Source organism: Stegostoma tigrinum, chromosome 25 (genome assembly GCF_030684315.1).
Source record: "Stegostoma tigrinum isolate sSteTig4 chromosome 25, sSteTig4.hap1, whole genome shotgun sequence".
Taxonomy (NCBI): Eukaryota; Metazoa; Chordata; class Chondrichthyes; order Orectolobiformes; family Stegostomatidae; genus Stegostoma; species Stegostoma tigrinum.
The window spans coordinates 16,409,073-16,427,863 of record NC_081378.1 but is presented as its reverse complement, the minus strand read 5'-3'; the positions used below and the strand labels follow the sequence as shown (position 1 = coordinate 16,427,863).

General features: G+C 40.6%; 1 protein-coding gene across 4 annotated transcripts in view; it reads right to left on the bottom strand.

Moving 5' to 3' along the window:
- The window catches only part of klhdc10 (kelch domain containing 10), a 30,816-nt gene that overhangs the window by 11,132 nt on the left and 893 nt on the right, over positions 1-18,791 (bottom strand). The window contains exons 1-4 of one of the 4 annotated variants that reach the window (XM_048553824.2): positions 18,341-18,616; positions 4,784-4,876; positions 1,422-1,643; positions 182-336 (exon numbers count right to left, since the gene is read on the bottom strand). In XM_048553824.2, coding sequence (XP_048409781.1) covers positions 182-336; positions 1,422-1,643; positions 4,784-4,876; positions 18,341-18,407 — 537 coding nt within the window. In that variant the 5' untranslated portion in view covers positions 18,408-18,616. Of the gene's footprint in view, positions 1-181; positions 337-1,421; positions 1,644-4,783; positions 4,877-18,340; positions 18,617-18,791 lie in introns of those variants that run through there. The other 3 variants (XM_048553825.2, XM_048553826.2, XM_048553827.2) reach the window with 3 other exon arrangements.

Below are 18,791 nucleotides of genomic sequence, written 5' to 3'. Positions count from 1 at the left end.
GGATGGCATTAGCCACGATGGTGGGGGGGGTAGAAGAGGAGACAGGCAGAGAGAATGCATGGGCTTTTGGGGTGCTGCAATAGTGTTGAAAGGTCAACGGAGGGAAGAAGCAAAAAAGTATCACTGTTTCATGCTGAGTTGTTCCCTCCCATTCGATTCAGAGAGCCAGAGTCTCACTGACCTGCCCATATATGCGGTTCGGTTTCTTCCCTCGACAGTTGAGTAGTGCCCATCGCTTATAGTTAATGTTGCACACATGGACATCATTCCCACTGCTCTCACCGAAAGGCACACCAGTGCCTCCAAATACCAGCAAGTTATTACCATGTAAAACAACTGAAAGGAAAAAGGAAAGATTTTTGTTTGGTCAGCATTGCTGTACTAAATTGCAACATTGAAGCCACGAATAAACCTGTACACAACTTCACAGAACAAAAGATTCCATTAATTGGCAACAGTAAGAAATGTTACAATTGCAGAGTGTTGTCAGCACGACCTACACTTGAAACTAGACTATCACAAAAGTAATTATCTTCTAGGGAAAGGAGACTTGCGTGTACTATGCAATTTTGATAACTCAGTTATACCAAGCGTCCGGGTTCTATCTCAGCCTCTTGCATATGTGCCACTGTAAACTCTTGTCCCAATACACCAGACAGAAAAAAAAAAGGTGTTGGCTTGTGTGCAAACACAATTCCCCTTGGCCTTGTATCCAACATTCTCTATCTGCATGTTAAAAAATGGCATCTCACTACAAAAACTGCCAGTGGTATGTAACTCTTCCACTCCACCAATTCTCTTGTTCAATATTTCTCTCAATAGTTCTTATTTGTCTCCAATCCTGCTGTTTGCACACATTACACAATAATTGTGCGTTTAGATATAATGCTGATTTATTTAGCTCAACCCCTGGCAGAGAAACAAAACGAGGAGGGGGGAAATATTGCTTTAAAAAAAATAAAAAAGGCCAGCTTTTTACTTAAATTGGTCATGTAATTCCTAAGATACTAAAACTTCAAACTAACTGGGACAGAAAGTAAAGAGTGCCTTGTCTTCAGAACATAGGGCTTAGTTGCCCTCTGCATAGTTCCCAGGAGAGCCTGTGTTTGCAGAGCAAGGGGTGAGGGAAGAAGATGGAGTGAAGGCTATTTTAATCAGTTGGTTCCTACATTCCAGATGTGTGAAACTAATGGACAATGAAGTGTCAACATACTGAGTGCAGGGACAGGGATATTATAAGCCCAACACACTTTTTCAAGCAGATTTCAAGCTTCAAAGTAGCTCCAACAGATGGACCCCAAAATGTTTCACTCTTCTGACCATCATACGCTACAGAAACTCTTGAATGACAATGCTAGCAAAGAAAAAAAGCTTTATTTGGTAGTAACTGAAAATGCAATGAGAAGTGGCATAACATATACCTGACATAGATGCAAGTTCCCTGGGCATGAACCCCTCTGTACCCACTTGTTGCCAGGTGCCAGAGGCAAAATGGTATCGCCAGAGTTCACGGAAAAGTGGATAGTCTTCATTACCCGGTCCTCCTGACTCCTCGTAGTCAGGGTTATAACCTCCAAACACATAAAGGCTTGAATTATCAGCAACACAACGATGTCCACTTCGAGCAGGTGGAGAAGAGAAGCCTGGAAAGGAAAGTGGAAGAAGATTAGCCAGCTGCAGTTACCATGTTACAAAAAAATCAGAAGCATGAGAGGATAAAAAATTATTTCTAAAGTATGATATCAGAAATGCAGGAATCAGGAAAGGATAAACAGACTACATCTCTTTTCTCTTGAAAGACGGAGGGGAGTCAGATATATATAAAAAAATCACAAAGCTTCTGATAGTAAATGGTGTCCACTTGTGAAAGGAAGAAAAGAAAACTAGAGGTCATCTACATAGGACAGTCATCAAAAACTTAAATAGGGATCTGAAGAAACCCCTTTATGCACAGAGTGTGGCGAGAACATGAAACTTGGTCCTAGAGCAAGTAATTGAAGTGAACAGTGTTTAAGGAAATGTGGACAAACATATGATGGAGGGTTAGGATTATATTGTTAGAATTAGATGTTGAAGGATAGGAGGTGGATTGGTTGGACCAACAGCTGGGAAATTTCAGTGGCATTGACCCATTTGACATATTTGAAATGGGTAGTCAGACATTAAGGCAAGTGAAAAACCCTCCAACATCACTTTGCAGGTACTGATTTGTGAAAACTTTCACCTTTATTTTGAATGACTTCTGTTCAATCAGAAGTGGCTCATTTTTTTTGCAGCAGTTGACTACAATTTTCATTAAAAGTAGAAATGCAAAGTGTGGGTGCATATGCTAGACTACGTAAATCACTTACACCCCTAGGGAATGTCTTACAAAATGCAACCTCCTAGCTTGGGACTGTCGCAATTACAGGGATAACCCTGGGAACACCAGCTTTGAAAAAAAAAACAGATCAGTGATCTATAGTGCAAGATAGTATTACATAAGCCTTGACTATTATGATACAGTAGCAACAATACTGTTTATGCCAATAGCAAACAAATATGAACAGCAACACAAAAGCATCTAATGATCACAAAGCATAGCTGTAACTTATTACAAAGGAACTAAATAGAACTTTGGACTTTGCTTGTTGGCCACAGGACAGTATGTGCACCCTTAGGTTTGAATGTACCACCTCTCATTTCCAGTTAACTATTTTGTACATTGATCAATTGTCATAAAGTAAGTTAGAAAAAAAAGTGCAGGAAAAGCCAGGAAAAATGGACATAGTATGCCACAGAGGTTTTAAAACTAGATCGTAAAAAGGACTGAGAAGTTGAACAAACTGATGTGAACTAATCTCATGCAGGGGTATAACAGTCCGAAACTTTAAGGTTGATGCTTGCTAACCAACTGAATATTTCAGGACTTCCTGAATCAACAACATTTTACCCGTTTTTCTAGTTGATAGATTAATCTGAGTGGAACAGTGCTAGGCATACTGCGATTAGCTTCAACTTCCTTCACTGATTGGAATAGTTACAGCACAGAGGGAGGCTATTCAGTCTGTCATGCGTGCACTGGATGTCTGCAAAAGCAACTCACCTAGTCCCATTGTGCAATCTTTTCCTCAAAACCCTGCAAATCTCTCGATCATTATCCAATTCTCTTGTAAAGACAACGATCAAATCCACCTCTGCTGCACTCCAGAAGTATATTCCGGATCTTAATAACTAGATGCACGTGAAGGTCTCCTCATATTATCTCTGGTTCTTTTGAAAATCACTTTGAATCAGTGCCCTTATACTTAACCTTTTAACCAATAGGATTAGTTTCTCTATCTACTCTACCCAAACCTCTCAAGGATTATCAAATCTCCCGTCCATTTCCTCTTCTCCAAGAACAACAACAGCCTTTCCCAAACAAGAGCACTGCCTTCACTTTACATTTCATTTCCATCTTCTTTTCTTGATGTTTGTTCTCTCCATCCTACCCAGAAATTATAACTCTGGGATTGAGAATGGCTCTCTAAGAGGTACTTTATCCAGGTGACCATTTATCTGTCGAGGTACCATAATGGATCGTATCCTCGACCAATACTTACACAATGCAAACACATAGTAGGGAAAGACTGCATGGGGACTAAAAGATGGAGCACTAAATGCTAATCTGGGGATTTAGAAGCTGATTTCATGCTCCTGATGCCACCCTGACTGAGATCATCAATTACCAGTGAATGAAAATTAGGCTATCCTGATTGGCACTGTTCAGCTGACTAAAAACAGTGATTGAGGGAATCCTTACCATCAGAAAGCAATGATGCTCATTTGGTCTGGTACACAATTAGTGCTGAGTTTCCCATTAAATATCAACATAAGTCCGACTAGTTTCACTACAGAAGCTTTGCTCTTTAACTACACATCTTTCCCAAACAACAGGCATCGATAAGTTCACTCCAGCAAACCATCAGATCATCAAAAAAAAAGTTGAAACATTCAAATCACTAGACAACATGTTTAAAATCAAAGAAGCAAGGAGCAAAAAGAGAAGAGAAGTCAGGTAGACTTACATGCCATAAAAGTTGTGAAAACAGCCTGAAAGAATGAGTATTGAAGTAGCTTATAAAATGACCCATGGGTCAATGAGATGAGTTTCTGGAGAACATAGAAAACTGTAGAATCTGGTGGAGTTGTGATATGAACATTTTGGATTTAATAACTTCAGTTTTCCCCTCCAAACAGCAATTTTTCAATGAGAGATTTTATGTGAGAGATGAGAACTTGTGTTTTTTCAGGGCTGATTAGGAATGACTGTTGGTTACAGACTCATAGGGCAATGGTTGTAATTTGGATGTCAATCTTAGACTGCGCAGCACCCTCAAAACAAAAAAAGCAACTTTGGACTGGAAACTGTACTCTTTAAAAAGGTAGCAGCGAAAGAGGTTCATTATTAATTACCAAACTGTTTCCAACTACAATTCAGTTTTGTTACTACACCATTACAGGGTCAATTACACCAAACCCTTTATCAAATTCTAGAAAGCACTGTCTAAATGGTAATGGCAAGCATTGATAAGTTTATAGAGTGCTGACTGGCAAGGTTGGATCTCATCAGGAAGCAGAATCAAACGATTTCACTTGCATTTAAATCCATTATGCAGGGTGTTTACTCATGGGTGAAAAAAAAGTGTTGCAAAACTTTTCAGGAGCAAGAGATAAGTATAAAAAGGAAGAGAAAGAAAAAGTGGATTGACAGAAGATAAAGTCTCAGAAACTACAAATCAAGATCTGTCAGTCCACCCACCTGTCTTTAAAAACCTGTAAGGGATCCTGAGACTGGGGCAGGGTTGGGCGAAGAGTCTCCTAACGGGAAACCATCTGACCTTCTTCTTAGAGCCTGTCACCACAATTACCAGCAATGAGTCAGTCATGAACAGCAACTCAAACAAAATGGGGTCAAATCACACAAAGATAAAAAAGAGGAACCTTGGGCTATACTTTCCTTCAGCCATGAAGGGGGCGAAGAACCCCCAATTTAAACTCAAAACAGACTTTACTCCTGTCCAAAAGCAAAAAATAAACATACCACACTATTCCTTTCTGTCAGTCTACACACATTTTTATAGAGCAAATAAAAGATAAACTATTTCCCGTGTTGGTAGCAGCAGTAACCACAGAACACAGGTTTAGTGATTGACCAAAAGAACCATAGGAGATATGAGGGAATAAAACTTAGGCAGTAAGCTGTTGCAATCTGGAATGTACTAAAAAAAATGATTATAGAAGCAGATTCAATAATTTGAAATATATTTGGTTAAATGTTTCATGGGGAAAAAATTGCAAGGTTAAGTCAAGAGCAAGAGTGGGTGGACTATATGGATAGCCTGACCAAAGAGGTACCACAAGTATAATGGACTAAACGGTGTCTTTTTGAACTGCAGGAAACTACGATCTGTTACACGAAATTAAGACAGACAAATCGGGACAAATCACTGCTGTTGGAAATTGGAAAAAAAAAAATACACAGACCACAACGTCAGGTGTGTGGCCTGAAGAGATTTTTTCCTGCACTGCTGAAATGTTCTGTTTACACAACATGATAGGATACTTGCTGTTGGTCAACTGAAACAAAAAATGAAAGAAAATAAGGACTGTTGTTAAATCATTAGGCATAAATTCAGGCAGTATTCATTCAGTTATACCATCTCAAAACAAGAAACATAAATTTCTTAGCGAATCTATCCACACATTTGTTCATTGAATGGGTTGGTTAGAAAACATTTGAACAAAGACATTACGACACACCTCTGGAGCAGATGGGACTTGAATCTGGGCCTCCTGGCTCAGAAGTATGGATGCTACCACTGTTCCACAAATGTTCTTATCATTTACACAGATTCTAATTGACATAATGAAATTCACATGAGCTTTGTAATCTTTCACTAATCATTTTTAAAATTCATTTTACAAACATGCATTTTTGAAAGCATTGCAGAAACAGTAGAATGCTGCTTACAAATACTCAAAACATGGATAATGTATTGGCAAACAAGGCTCCAGCAAAAACAGGATCTATTGGAATTGAATACATTAGATTCGATCAAAGTGGATAATTTTCTTCAAGGTTAGTGGGGAGTGCTGCTTTTGCCACGAGCCACAGTGGCAACATTGATCTTAAGTACCCGCAAGCCCCAAAATAAGCACTGGCGTTTCAGCACGGACAAAGCCCTTTTCCTTTTGGACAAAAGAAGTTAATATTACCTTTCCTCCCCCCATCACCCCCTCCATGCTTGCTATACCAAGTGGTAGATTCCAAGTGTGTGCCAAGCCACCAAGTGTTGAACCAACTGCAGTGCCCACTGAAGCGATACACAATTTTACATGCATGTACTTCAAGTGGGAGTCACTGAACAGTGATCAGGAACGTAAATGTTCTCCTAACTGACAGGACGACTAACCATGATGCAGTGACTGGTGCTACATAGCTCACTTGAGTTGTTTTAAAACCATTTTTGGCATGAGCTAAGAGCTGAAGGTGACCTTTTGCACTGTGAGCAGCAGCATTTTTTTTAAGAAAAGAGAACAAACTGAAGTTTGTTTAATGAGCTTAGGCCTGTAAAATAACTGTAGGTTGAGTTTTGTTCAAAGTACTCAAACATTTCAACTTGAGACAGCCATTATTCTCAAATAGATAGCAAGTGTTTGAATGTTAACAGCCACCTGTCTAACAAAGCAAGTGTTGGAAAAAAAAACAGAAACCAAACTTCAAACTAGGTATGGCCTGTGTCTTAAGGAGGATTGTGGTTGTCAAAGCTACAGAGTTTTGATTATTCCCTAGTCATCCTCCCATTATCAACTTATAACAGATTCTATTATCCAACCTTCAGGTAAGAATTAAATGGATATTTCCTCGGAGCCTACAGGATTGGTGCATTGATCAATGTCTTCAGAAACAAAGCAAGATACAATCCCATTGTGGAAACAGCTTAAGAAAACTGGCCAGTTACATCTCATTTTCCTTTTGTTTTATCTCTTAACGGTCTGTCTTTATAGCAGGGGGCTAGATTCAAAAAGGCTGGGTTTATATCATAGACATTAATTAAGATTAATCGCTGCTTAAATTTTGCCCTGCTAAACATTAACAAATTGCTAATTATTTTGGTTAAGCTTGTATTGGTTATCCAAGAAACCAGGTTAGGAGACACGGGGTAACTTTGAGGGTTACTGAATATTTTAATTTCACTGTGCTGCAAATACACGTGAGGCTGAATTGATTTGGCTGCCTGTTTCCAGGTCTTAACACTGTCAACCAATACTAGGGACTGACATCTCAGTGTCAGGGTCAGCACTGTTGGAGATGATGTCTTTCAGATTAGACTTGAAACAAATGCCCATCAAACCTCTCAGGTGGACGTGAAAGGTTCTATGGCACAATTCAAGGAGCAGAGGAGTTCTCAGCATCTCGGCAAACACTTATCCTTAATTTTTTTTTTAAAAATCCATTGTTACATTTGTTTGCAGGGCCATGCTGTTTTTAAGTTAGCTGCTTCATTTCCTGCATTACAATAGCAACTACACTTTAAAAGTGACTAATTGACACTAAACATTTTGGAAGGCATGAAGAATGCAAAAGAATTACATAAAATTTATTTTTTTTTGAAAGAAACAGGGACCAGCACAGCATCATAGGATCATTCACATAAACATCTTCACGATAGCAGTCTTGCATCTTCCATTCGATAGTTTTTGACCATCAGACCAGATGTGGAGGAGAGGCTCAGCAAAATAATTCTGGGCTGGAGTGAAAGGAACAGGGTGGTCATTATGGGAGACTTTAACTTCCCCAACATTGACTGGAGTGTTATAACTCCAGTAGGTCAGATGGATCAGTTTTTGTCTAATGTGTGCAGGAGAGTTTCCTGACTCAGTATCTTGAAGGGCTGGCAAGAGGGAAGGCCACACTGGATCTGGTACTTGGTAATGAACCAGGCCAGGTGTTTGATTTAGTGGTAGGTGAGCACTTTGGAGAGAGCGACCATAATCCAGTTATGTTTACTTTAGTGATGGAAAGGGATAGGAACATGCCACAGAGCAAGAGTTATAGATGGGGGAAGGGAAATTATAATGTGATTAGGCAAGACTTAGGAGGCATGGAATGGGATAGCAAAATGCAGGGGATGGGGACAATTGATACGTGGAGCTGATTTAAGGAACAGACATTGCGTGTCCTTGACAGGTATGTCCCTGTCAGGCAGGTAGGAAGCGATAAGGTAAGGGAACCGTGGTTTACTATAGAAATTGTATCTCACGTTAAGCGGAAGAGGGAGGCTTATGTGACATTGAGACGAGATGGTTCAGATGAGGCAATGGAGAATTACAGATTAGCTAGGAAGGATTTAAAGAGAGTGTTAAGAAGAGCAAGGAGAGGACATGAGCAGACATTAGCAGGTAGAATAAAGGAGAACCCTAAAGCTTTTTATAGGTATGTGAGGAATAAGAGGATGACTGGGGTAGGAATAGGGCCAGTCAAAGACAGAAGTGGGCAGTTGTGTGTGGACCCTGTGGAGATCGGAGAGGTGCTAAATGAATGTTTCTCATCTGTTTTCACTCAGGAAAAGGAGAATATTGTAGAGGAGACTGAGTTATGGGCTATTAGAATTGAGATTAGTAAGGAGGTGTTATCAATTCTAGAAGGTGTGAAGGTAGATAAACCCCCTGGGCCGCGTGGGATTTTTTCTGAGGATTCTCTGGGAAGCTAAGGAGGAGATAACGCAGTCTTTGGCCTTGATCTTCAAGTCCTCATTGTCTACAGGTTTAGCACCAGAGGACTGGAGGATTGCAGATGTTGTGCCCTTGTTCAAGAAGGGCAGTAGAGATGACCCAGGTAATTATAGACCGGTGAGCCTTATGTATGTTATAGAAAAAGTTTTGGAAAGGATAAGAGATAAGATTTATAAATCAATCATCTAGCCAGCACAATTTGATTGGAGATAGTCAACATGGATTCATCAAGGGCAGGTCGTGTCTCTCAAACCGAGTTTTTTTTGAGAAGGTGACCAAGCATGTGGATGAGGGTAGGGCAGTTGACATGGTGTACATAGACTTAAGTAAAGCCTTTGATAAGGTTCCACACGGTAGGCTATTGGAGGCATGGGATTGAGGGAGATTTAGCAGTTTGGATTAGAAACTGGCTTTCTGCAAGAAGGCAACGAGTGGTGGTTGATGGAAAATATTCAGCCTGGAGTCCAGTTACTAGTGGTATGCCTCAAGGACCTGTTTTGGGACCACTGCTGTTTGTCATTTATAAAAATGACTTGGACGCAGGCATAGGTGGATGGGTTAGTAAGTTTGCAGATGACACTAAAGTTGGTGGAGTGGTGGACAGTGTGGAAGAATGTTGCAGGTTGCAGGGAGACTTGGATAAACTGCAGAATTGGGCTGAAAGGTGACAAATGGAGTTCAATGCAGATAAATGTGAGGTGATTCACTTTGGGAAGAATAGGAAGGCAGAATACCGGATCAATGGAAAGATTCTTGGTAGTGTAGATGTGCAGAGAGATCTTAGCGGCCATGTACGTAGATCCCTGAAAGTTGCCACCCAGGTTGATAGTGCTGTTAAGGCGGCTTACGGTGTGTTAGGTTTTATTAGTAGAGAGATTGAGTTCCAGAGCCGTGATGTCACGCTGCAACTGTACAAAACGCTACTGCAACCTCACTTGGAATACTGCGTACAGTTCTGGTCGCCCCATTACAGGAAGGAGTGGAAGCATTGGAAGAGGTGCAAAGGAGATTTACCAGGATGTTGCCTGGTCTGAAGCAAAGGTCTTATGAAGAAAGGCTGAGGGACTTGTTCTCATTGGAGAGAAGACTAAGAGGAGATTTAATAGAGACATACAAGATGATCAGAGGATTAGGTAGGGTGGACAGTGAGAGTCTTTTTCCTTGGATGATGACGTCAGCTTGTATGAGGGGGCATAGCTGCAAATTGAGGGGTGAGAGATTTAAGACAGATGTCAGAGGCAGGTTCTTTACTCAGAGTGGTAAGAGCATGGAATGCACTGCCTGCCAATATAGTTAACTCAACCACATTAGGGGCATTTAAAATAGTGCTTGAATAAACACACGGATGATGATGGGATAGTGTAGGGAAATGGGCTAAGATTAGTTCACAGGTCAGCACAACATTGAGGGCCAAAGGGCCTGTTCTGCGCTGTATTGTTCTACGTACCAGCTGAAGGGCTGAGCAAGATTTACCTTCTTAGCTCCCACTGCCACATTAAGAAACAATTAATGAAACGAGAAAGTTTCTCCCAAGAACGCACTTGCCAAACACCATGTAATTCACAAATCTGGTGTTGTGTAAAGGTCTGAGATAGCAAGTGATTTCAAGGGCTTTTTAAAATAAATGCTTAAAACCCCAACAATTACAAACAGAAGCTCTTCTCATAATCTCTTTTGTGTTTAGCATAACTACTTTATGGAATGAATAATACAGCTAGACATTCATCAAGCCACGGTGCTATCAATTTCCTTTGCCCTTATCCATCAGCAGAAACCAAAGCTTTTTAACCACTGACGGTTAACACACTCTCTTCCCCCAGCATGTAAACTATGCTGATCAGAAGCAAGACGGGTAGTCTATTCTTGGACCAAAATCATAAGCAGACAAAAAAAACAGAATTGAATGGAAAGGTCATAACTGTTTTTCCTTCTTATCCCATAAAAAGGGTTTCAGAGGACAAAACTCAATAGACTACATCAATTCTCTGGGGGATGTTTACTTCTTTCCACTTGTCCCTAATGTATAGCATGTCAAAGAGCAGACAAACCAGTCTTGGTGAACACCCTACTTGCATGGTTTTGCTGGGTTATTGTCAAAGGCAATTAAGAGCATGGACCTGGAGTCATATATAGGCTAAAGCAACAACAGTAGATTCCCTTCCTGAAGGGATTAGTGGACTATAATAATAGTCATTTTGCTGAAACTAGTTTTCTTTCATTTCTAAGTTATTAAAAATCAAATTAAAATTTCTAATTAGGACTTGATTTCACAATTTCTTTTCTGCCTTTCCAGATTGTTTGCCCAAGGTTTGACTTAAGTCCAATACCATAACCAATATACTCGTATAACCCTACACAAATGTGAAAGGGGTACATCTAAAATTGCTATCCGTTAACGGAAAGCCTTTCCAAAAACTGACATTTCCTCTTAACAATATCTTTCAATAAAACTGAACCTCCCCCAACTACGAACTACAATCCTAGAAATGAAGCACAGTGGCATGATATCTGGACTGGACTGTAAGCACTAGTTTGTAGATCACACATAACCCATAAAGACACCTTGCAAGCAGTTACAGTACTACTCTGGTGAAAACCCTGAAGACGAAAATTAAATTTTCAGAAACAAGTGTGAAGTATTGATGGAGTGGCTGTAGCAGAACTGGATTTCACTACAGTGGAGGTGAATGCAGTTACTGGGTATGCATTTTATGTTATGAAGAGTTAATCTAATGTCACTGGAATTTTGTTTTTAAAATTAAGAAACCGGTGTCAAAAGGACCATTGTACTGGAAGACTGACACCTACTTCACTTGAGTTACTGGGGATCTGACAGGAGGTTGGAAACTGGACAGCACACTTCAGAACATATCTGATCTGTAAGAGTCCACTTAACAACCAAATTATGAGGATGTTGACAACTCTTGGAATGGCCATCTGTTGGGTGTGGCTAGTGCAGCATGTTTGCTCAAGCTTTCAACTCACTTCTACAAATGCCTGCTTACACTTTGGTGTTCTGACTTCATCCAGTGGATCATGACCATTTTGGGAAATGCTTTGGACCTTTGCCATACCATAAATTAATTTCAGCAGACCAGTTTCCTTGAAATACTTTGATTTGAAACCAGAAGGAACTTGACACCAGCATTTTAAGTTTCTCTTAAAAGACAAGGTGAAGTCACCAATAATCTTACCAGACCACAGGGCTGCTCTGTCAGAGAGAAACGATTGGTGGTGGTTTAACCTGAGGGTCACCAGGTGAGTCCATCATGGTAACCTCAGCCAGTACTGGAATTGAACCCACCCTGGTGGCATCACTCTGCATTGCAAACCAGCAGTCCAGTTAACCGAGCTAACAGACCCCTGTATTTTCTTACCAGGGCAGAAAAGAGATTGAGAAACAAGATTTTGCCAGAGTCAGACATTTTTTTTAAAAAAAAAGTGAACCTGCACATCAATTCATCCCAGAAGATCAGGCTGAAGACACCCGATATTTCACAGCTTGGCTACAACACTGCCCCCATCTGGCAGTATAGACAATTGCCAGGCATGCCTTGTACACCGAAAGCAGGACAAATCCAACACAGTCAATTACCATCCGATCAATAAAGTGACAAAGGGTTTGTCAACAGTGCTAACGAATAATGTCCTCGACCAACCATCTTCAATTCCTTCATCAACAACCTTCTCTCCATAAAGTATGAAGTGAGCATGTTCGCCAATGACAGCAATGTTCCATAACATTTGTAACTCCTCAGATACAGATGCAGCCCATGTCTAAATGGAGCAAGACTGAACAACATCTAGGCTTGGGTTCAAAAGCAGGAAATAACATCTGCACCACACAAATGCCAGGCAATTTTCATCTTCAATAAAGAGACAAGCTAACAGTCATCCCTCGACATTCAGTGGCATTATTTACACCAAATTCTCCCAGTAACATCCTTGGGGTTACAGTTGACCAGAAACTGAACTGGATTAGCCTTACAAGTACAGTGGCTACAGGAGCAGGCCAAAAGCTAGGAATCCTGCAGTGAGAAACTCCCTTTGTAACACCACAAAGCTTGTCCAAAAGGCATAAGTCAGGAGCATGATAGAGCACTCTCCTGGATGATGCAGCTCCAACACTCAAGAAGCTTGACACCATCCAACACAAAGCAAAGCAGTCTGTTTGACTGTCACCACATTCACTACCAACACTCAGTAGCAACAGTGTATACTATCTACAAGATGCATAGCAGAAATTCACCAAAGCTCCTTAGATGGTACCTTCCAAATCCATAAGCATTTCCATCTAGAACAATGAGGGTAGCAGATACTCCAACACTAGCACCCATAATCAGACTGATTCCTGGGATGGCAGTTCTGACATATTAAGACAGATTGGATCGGTTAGGACGACAGTCACTGACATCTACAAGAATACAGGGGTAATGCACAGGAAGCTCTATCAGGACTAGACAGGTAAAAGTAGGAAGGATCTTCATGATGACTGGGAAGTCCAGAATCAAAGATCATACCCTGAAGATATGGGGTAGGTCCTCGAGGAGGAAGAGGAGGAGGAAGAATTTTTTCATTAAGGGAGAGGTAAGCCTGTGAAATTCTGCGCCACAGGACAATTCAAAAGGATACGGGGAGAAAGCAGGAACAGATTTCCAAGGAACTGTCACCGGACCCAAAACGTTAACTGATTTTTTTCTTCACAGATACTGCTAGACCTGAGCTTTTCCAGCAACTCCTGTTTTTGAAAATGTTTGAGTTGAACGATCAGCCACGATCATATTGGATGACAGAGCAGGTTTTAAGGGCTGAATGGCTTACACCTACTTTCTGTGTTTCGGTATTACTACCATGCCATCATCGTCATGACTTGCAAATATACACTGATTCCTTCACTATCAGTGGGTCAAACTCCTCAAGCTCCCTCCCTAATAGCACAGGGGTGTACTCAACACACACAGATTGCAACAAGTCAAGAAGGCAGCTTGTCACCACTTTCAGAAGGATATGTCAGGTTGGGTAATAAATGCTAGCCTAGCCAGTGATGCCCACCCCATGGGTGATGAGTGAATTAAAAAAGGCACAGACTGTATCTGTAGATAAACCAAGGAAAAAAAAAAAGTCAAAAATCTGATCATACAGGGATATCAGTTTGGACTTGTGTTGCAGAGACAGGTGATCAAACACCACCATCTCAACTGAGGAATGTATATTCAATTAAGTAATTCTGCAACAAATAAAATTAGTATTAGTAACATTTATCATGAAATGACTATGTTGTCATTAAAATGCATGTTTTACTGATGCTCTTTAGGAAAGAGATTAGGTAAGGACAAAACAATCTAGCCTATGTGAGTCCAGCCCCACAGCAATGTAGCTGTATCTTAACTTCTTTCTGAAACAGCCTCACTAGTCTATTATTTTAATTCAAGGTGACAGTTCATCAACTCCTTCTCAAATGCAATTAACACTGAGCTTGCCATTAATGCCCACATTTATTAAATGAATAGAAAAAAAAGCAAAATGCTTTATCACAATTGAATCTTAAGGCTTGACAGGATCATGATTAGAGGGAATAGGTTATATACTTGAGGTAAAGGAATTGAAGAAACAATTTTACTGTGTTCTGCCACATCTACATAACTCCAAGACTGCTGCACTCCTGCAACTACAATCTCTTGTAAATCTCTACTTTTAATTGCTCTGCAATTGGCAGAGGATCCAGCAAGTTGAAAGTATCTAAGATCTGAAATTTCTTCACTGAACCGCTGAGTATCTTGACCTCTATGTCCTCCTTTAAGATGAGCAATGAAACTTCTCTTCGAGCAAGCTTTTGGTCAGCTTTCTTACCATCTCAGTATGTTGTTATAAAACACCTGCTGTGGAAAGTGTAGCACCATTAATGTAGTGAAATGCTGCAAAGGAAATAACCTTAGTTGATTCAGGAAAGGGACAAAAAAAGTAAAGGAAGTAGTCTCAAAAGAAAAGCTTGAATCAACATAAGCCTGCATAAGAAACTGAGTGATGGTTAGGAAGTAGCAGTTGCTCAGTGCAACAAGAAAGAAAAAAAAAATGAGCGGAGGACTATAGGTTTGCTGTTGAATCCATTACTGTTTATATACTAGGGTGGACGCACTCAACGAAAAGGCAGAATGTGACCTATTTTGATGCATAAAAGCAGCTGACAGTGAGTTAATATGGTAAAAGTGCAAACAGGGGCATGTAAGAAAGAAAACAGAATGAAAGAGATCCCTTTTGTGCAACTGTTAAAATGATTTAAGAGTTGTCACATGTTTCACTGCTGAATTCAGAAAGATACATATAATGCTAAATCTCCTAGGGCATCCTGGACAAAGTATGTTCTGCAAAACACATTCAAAAGAACAGTAGCATGGAAAATTTTGTCATTCATTAGCCATATGTGAATTCACTATTGTTTAATAACATTCATTAGCATCTGTAGCTTGGTTACAGAAATTACATGAACACTGGTTACTTTACACATAAGTCAATTAAGAGCATGCAGACATTGTGGCTATAACATTTTTTTATTGTTGGAGTGTCTACAATAATGTTCCAAATGGCAACAATTTCTTTATTCTGATGTCTTCCAATATGACTCAAGTAAGTTTACGTAGCATGTGACAGACAAGATAGGAAATACAACATATTGGGGTGACCTTTTAGAAGTCTGTAAAATCACGAGGCATCAGTAAGGTAGACACCCCTCGGCTTTTTCCCATGGTAGGGGAGTCTAAAACTAGAGGGCCTAATTTTAAAATGAAAGGCGAGAGATACAAAAGTATCTGGATGGGTAGATTCCCCCCTCCGGCAATGAGGGTGGTCAATGTCAGAAATAGGCTGACAGAGGTAGAGGTGGTGTCAAGTGCAATTTAAGAAATGTTTGGACAGGTACATGGATGGGAAAGGTGTGGAGGGATATGGGCCAAACACGGACAAATTGGACTAGTCCAACGGTGAAAACGGTGCAGCATGGACAAGTTAGGCCGAAGGACCTACTCCATGCTGTAAACCTCTGACTTTATATGGAAGATTTAAATAGATACTTGCAAATGTCTTGTACAATTGCCTATAGTCTAAGAGTTTTCACTTATAACAAAAGCACATTATCAACAAATAGACTGAAGTGTTACAGGAAATAGGACAGCATGCCAAGATCACTACTTGTAACATTACCGACTTGCACAAGGTCTATGTATAACTAAGTGTTTAGTAATATATTTCACGTATGTACCCTTTATCATCTAAGTTGATAAGCAGAGGGGTTCAAATCTATATAGGGTATTGAAATAGTAAATAGGGGAATCTATTATCACTGGCAGGCCAATCAGCAACCAGAATGTACTATTTAATAAAATTGGCAGAAGAGTTAAGAATGAGATTTTTTTTCCCCCCCAACAATACAGCCCTTGTGATTTGGACTACGTTTCCTGAAAGGACAGTGGAAGCAGATTCAATAGTAACTTTTGACATAGAATTGAACATACATTTTAAAAAAAAGGGGAATTTTCAAGTCAATGATAAAAAAGCCAAGGGTTGGAACAAAATAGATCTAAACTGTCAGAAGCAGTAAAACAAAAAAGAAAGGGCCAAAGACCCATTATGTGCTGTAGGATTCCAGGAGTCCAAGTTTCATATTCCCATTAGCTGGAGGTACACAGCGGGCCAGGTAGCATCAGAGAAGCAGGCAAGTTGACATTTCAGATTGGGACCCTTCTTCAGAAAACCAAAAAATCAACTTTCTTGCTCCTCTGATGCTCCCTGGCTTGCTGTGTTCCTCTAACAACACCACATCAGTTTACATTCTAAGTTCTTCTTCTTATTTTCAAATCATTTCATGGTTTAACTTAGTGATTTTTCTCCTGCCTCTGCAACACGCAACACTAAACACTCAACCCTCACTTCCACTGTTGATTGTTCAGCCACCACATATTCACGTCTTGATGACCCAAATCTGCCAGTTAAATCTCCACTTAAACTTCAGATTTCCTCAGGGACTTCTCAATATTTTCCCCTTTTTCCACTGTATGCTCAAGTGGTAATTGTAACCCCCTCTACTGTATATATTTTTTTCCACTACCCAAGAAACATAAGACATACCCGTCAAGTGGCGCTTTCATAATTCTGATTATCCTACTTACAACTTCACAAAGCCCAAAAATAAGATCAAGAGGAAATCTTACAACCCTTTGAACCTGGCTCACCATTCACTAAGATCTTCTGTCGCAATTCTTCTTTCATGCTTGCTCACTATATACCTCAATTCAGGCGTCAAAAATCTCCTTACTGCAGTTTTGAATATATTCAGTGATGCAGCTCCACAACCTTCTGAGGTAGAGATTCACAACTCTGAGTGAAGAAATTTCTCATCTTAGTTATAAATAGCCAACCTCTTATTCTCAAACAGCCACTCCTTGTTTTGGCCAGGTATTACGACAGTCATGGTCAGCACCGTCAAACTCTTGCAGAACCTTATGTTTCAATGAGCTGATTTCTAAATTCCAAAGAATATAGGTCCAATTGACTCACCATCTCTTCATTAGAAAGTTCCCTAATAATTGACTAAACCTGTATTCTTGAAATCAGCCTAGCATTCTCTGTACTGCCACCAACAAAACAATCCTTCCTTGGCTAAAGTGACCAAATTGTACCCAGCACTCCAGTTACAATCTTATCAAAGTCTTATTTAATTACAGCAATATGTCTGCAATTGCTATCATTTTCAACATGACATTTACCAAAATAATGGTGGTTATTGACTGTCCAGTTGCATTCCACTTCTTAATGAACATCTGGAATCTATAAACAAGTTAGCTATTTATAGCCGACTTAAATGCAAGAAGTTTACTATAAAAGAATCTTACCACAAGGACATTCTAAATGGTTAGATTTACAGGCATCAACTGAACTTTTATAACATATAGTCTGCCCTAGTATCTAGATGACACGAAGTGGAGAAGGCACAAATTCTGACTTGACAGTTACAGCCATTTGCACGTGTTGAGACTCGATTTGCATGAACGCTTTTAACGTACCACTAGCTAAGGAGAATGCAATGACCGTCAAGTATGCCAAGCGGTTTGTAGTTGCAACCGGAACCAATTCTGACCACGACTAGTTTACAACAAATCATATTTAGACTTATGAAGTGGACAACGATTAAGTAGCTATTGGTAAATAACTTCATATCTCCGCAGTGGTTGCTGCTAGATGCAGCATCTACTCGAAGGAAAGCAAATATTGGCGAGGAAGCAGACTTGTTGTAGTTACTTATACGTGACCAGGTATCATTCTACTGAGATAGTAGGAACTGCCGATGCTGGAGAATCTGAGCTAACAAGCTGGATAAACACAGCAGCAAAGGAGCAGGAAAGTCTCGACCCGAAACGTCAGCTACTGATATTGTCTGGAAACAACTGTATAATACAGAGAACTTTACGACTTCACTATGTGATTCCTGAAGTGTTGTATTGTCCAAGTGGTCCTATGTAAGAACCTCTCGGTCTACAAATGGCCCATTATTAGATAACGGGGTGGGGGAATTGCTTTCGACACTGACCTGGCGGCCCAGCCTGCGGCCTCCCGGTTATTTTCACGAACTGACTGAGAAGCGGCGGCTCCGACATCCCCACACAGCGGCCGGACCCGGCAGTGGCCGCCGAGCGACCCGACACCCGGGGGAAATAAACCCCCCCACCTCTACTCCCGCCCACCCGCCTCAGAATTAAATTAAAATTAAGCCGGTGGTGCCCTGGCGCTGATCAGACTCAGACTCAGCCACCGCCGCCTCACAGACAAACTCCGGCTCACATCCCTCTCTCCATCACCGCCCCCCGCCGACCTTGCACAACATAAACAGGCCGCCACCGCAGCCAATCACCAACTTACTCTTCACCAGCCCGCCCAATCGTCGCCCACCTTATTGTGAGGTGGGCTTATTAAGTGACAACCAATCGAGCTCCAAGTTAGCTCACTTCAAGGATCCGACCGCCCTCCCCCCTTAACGGAGA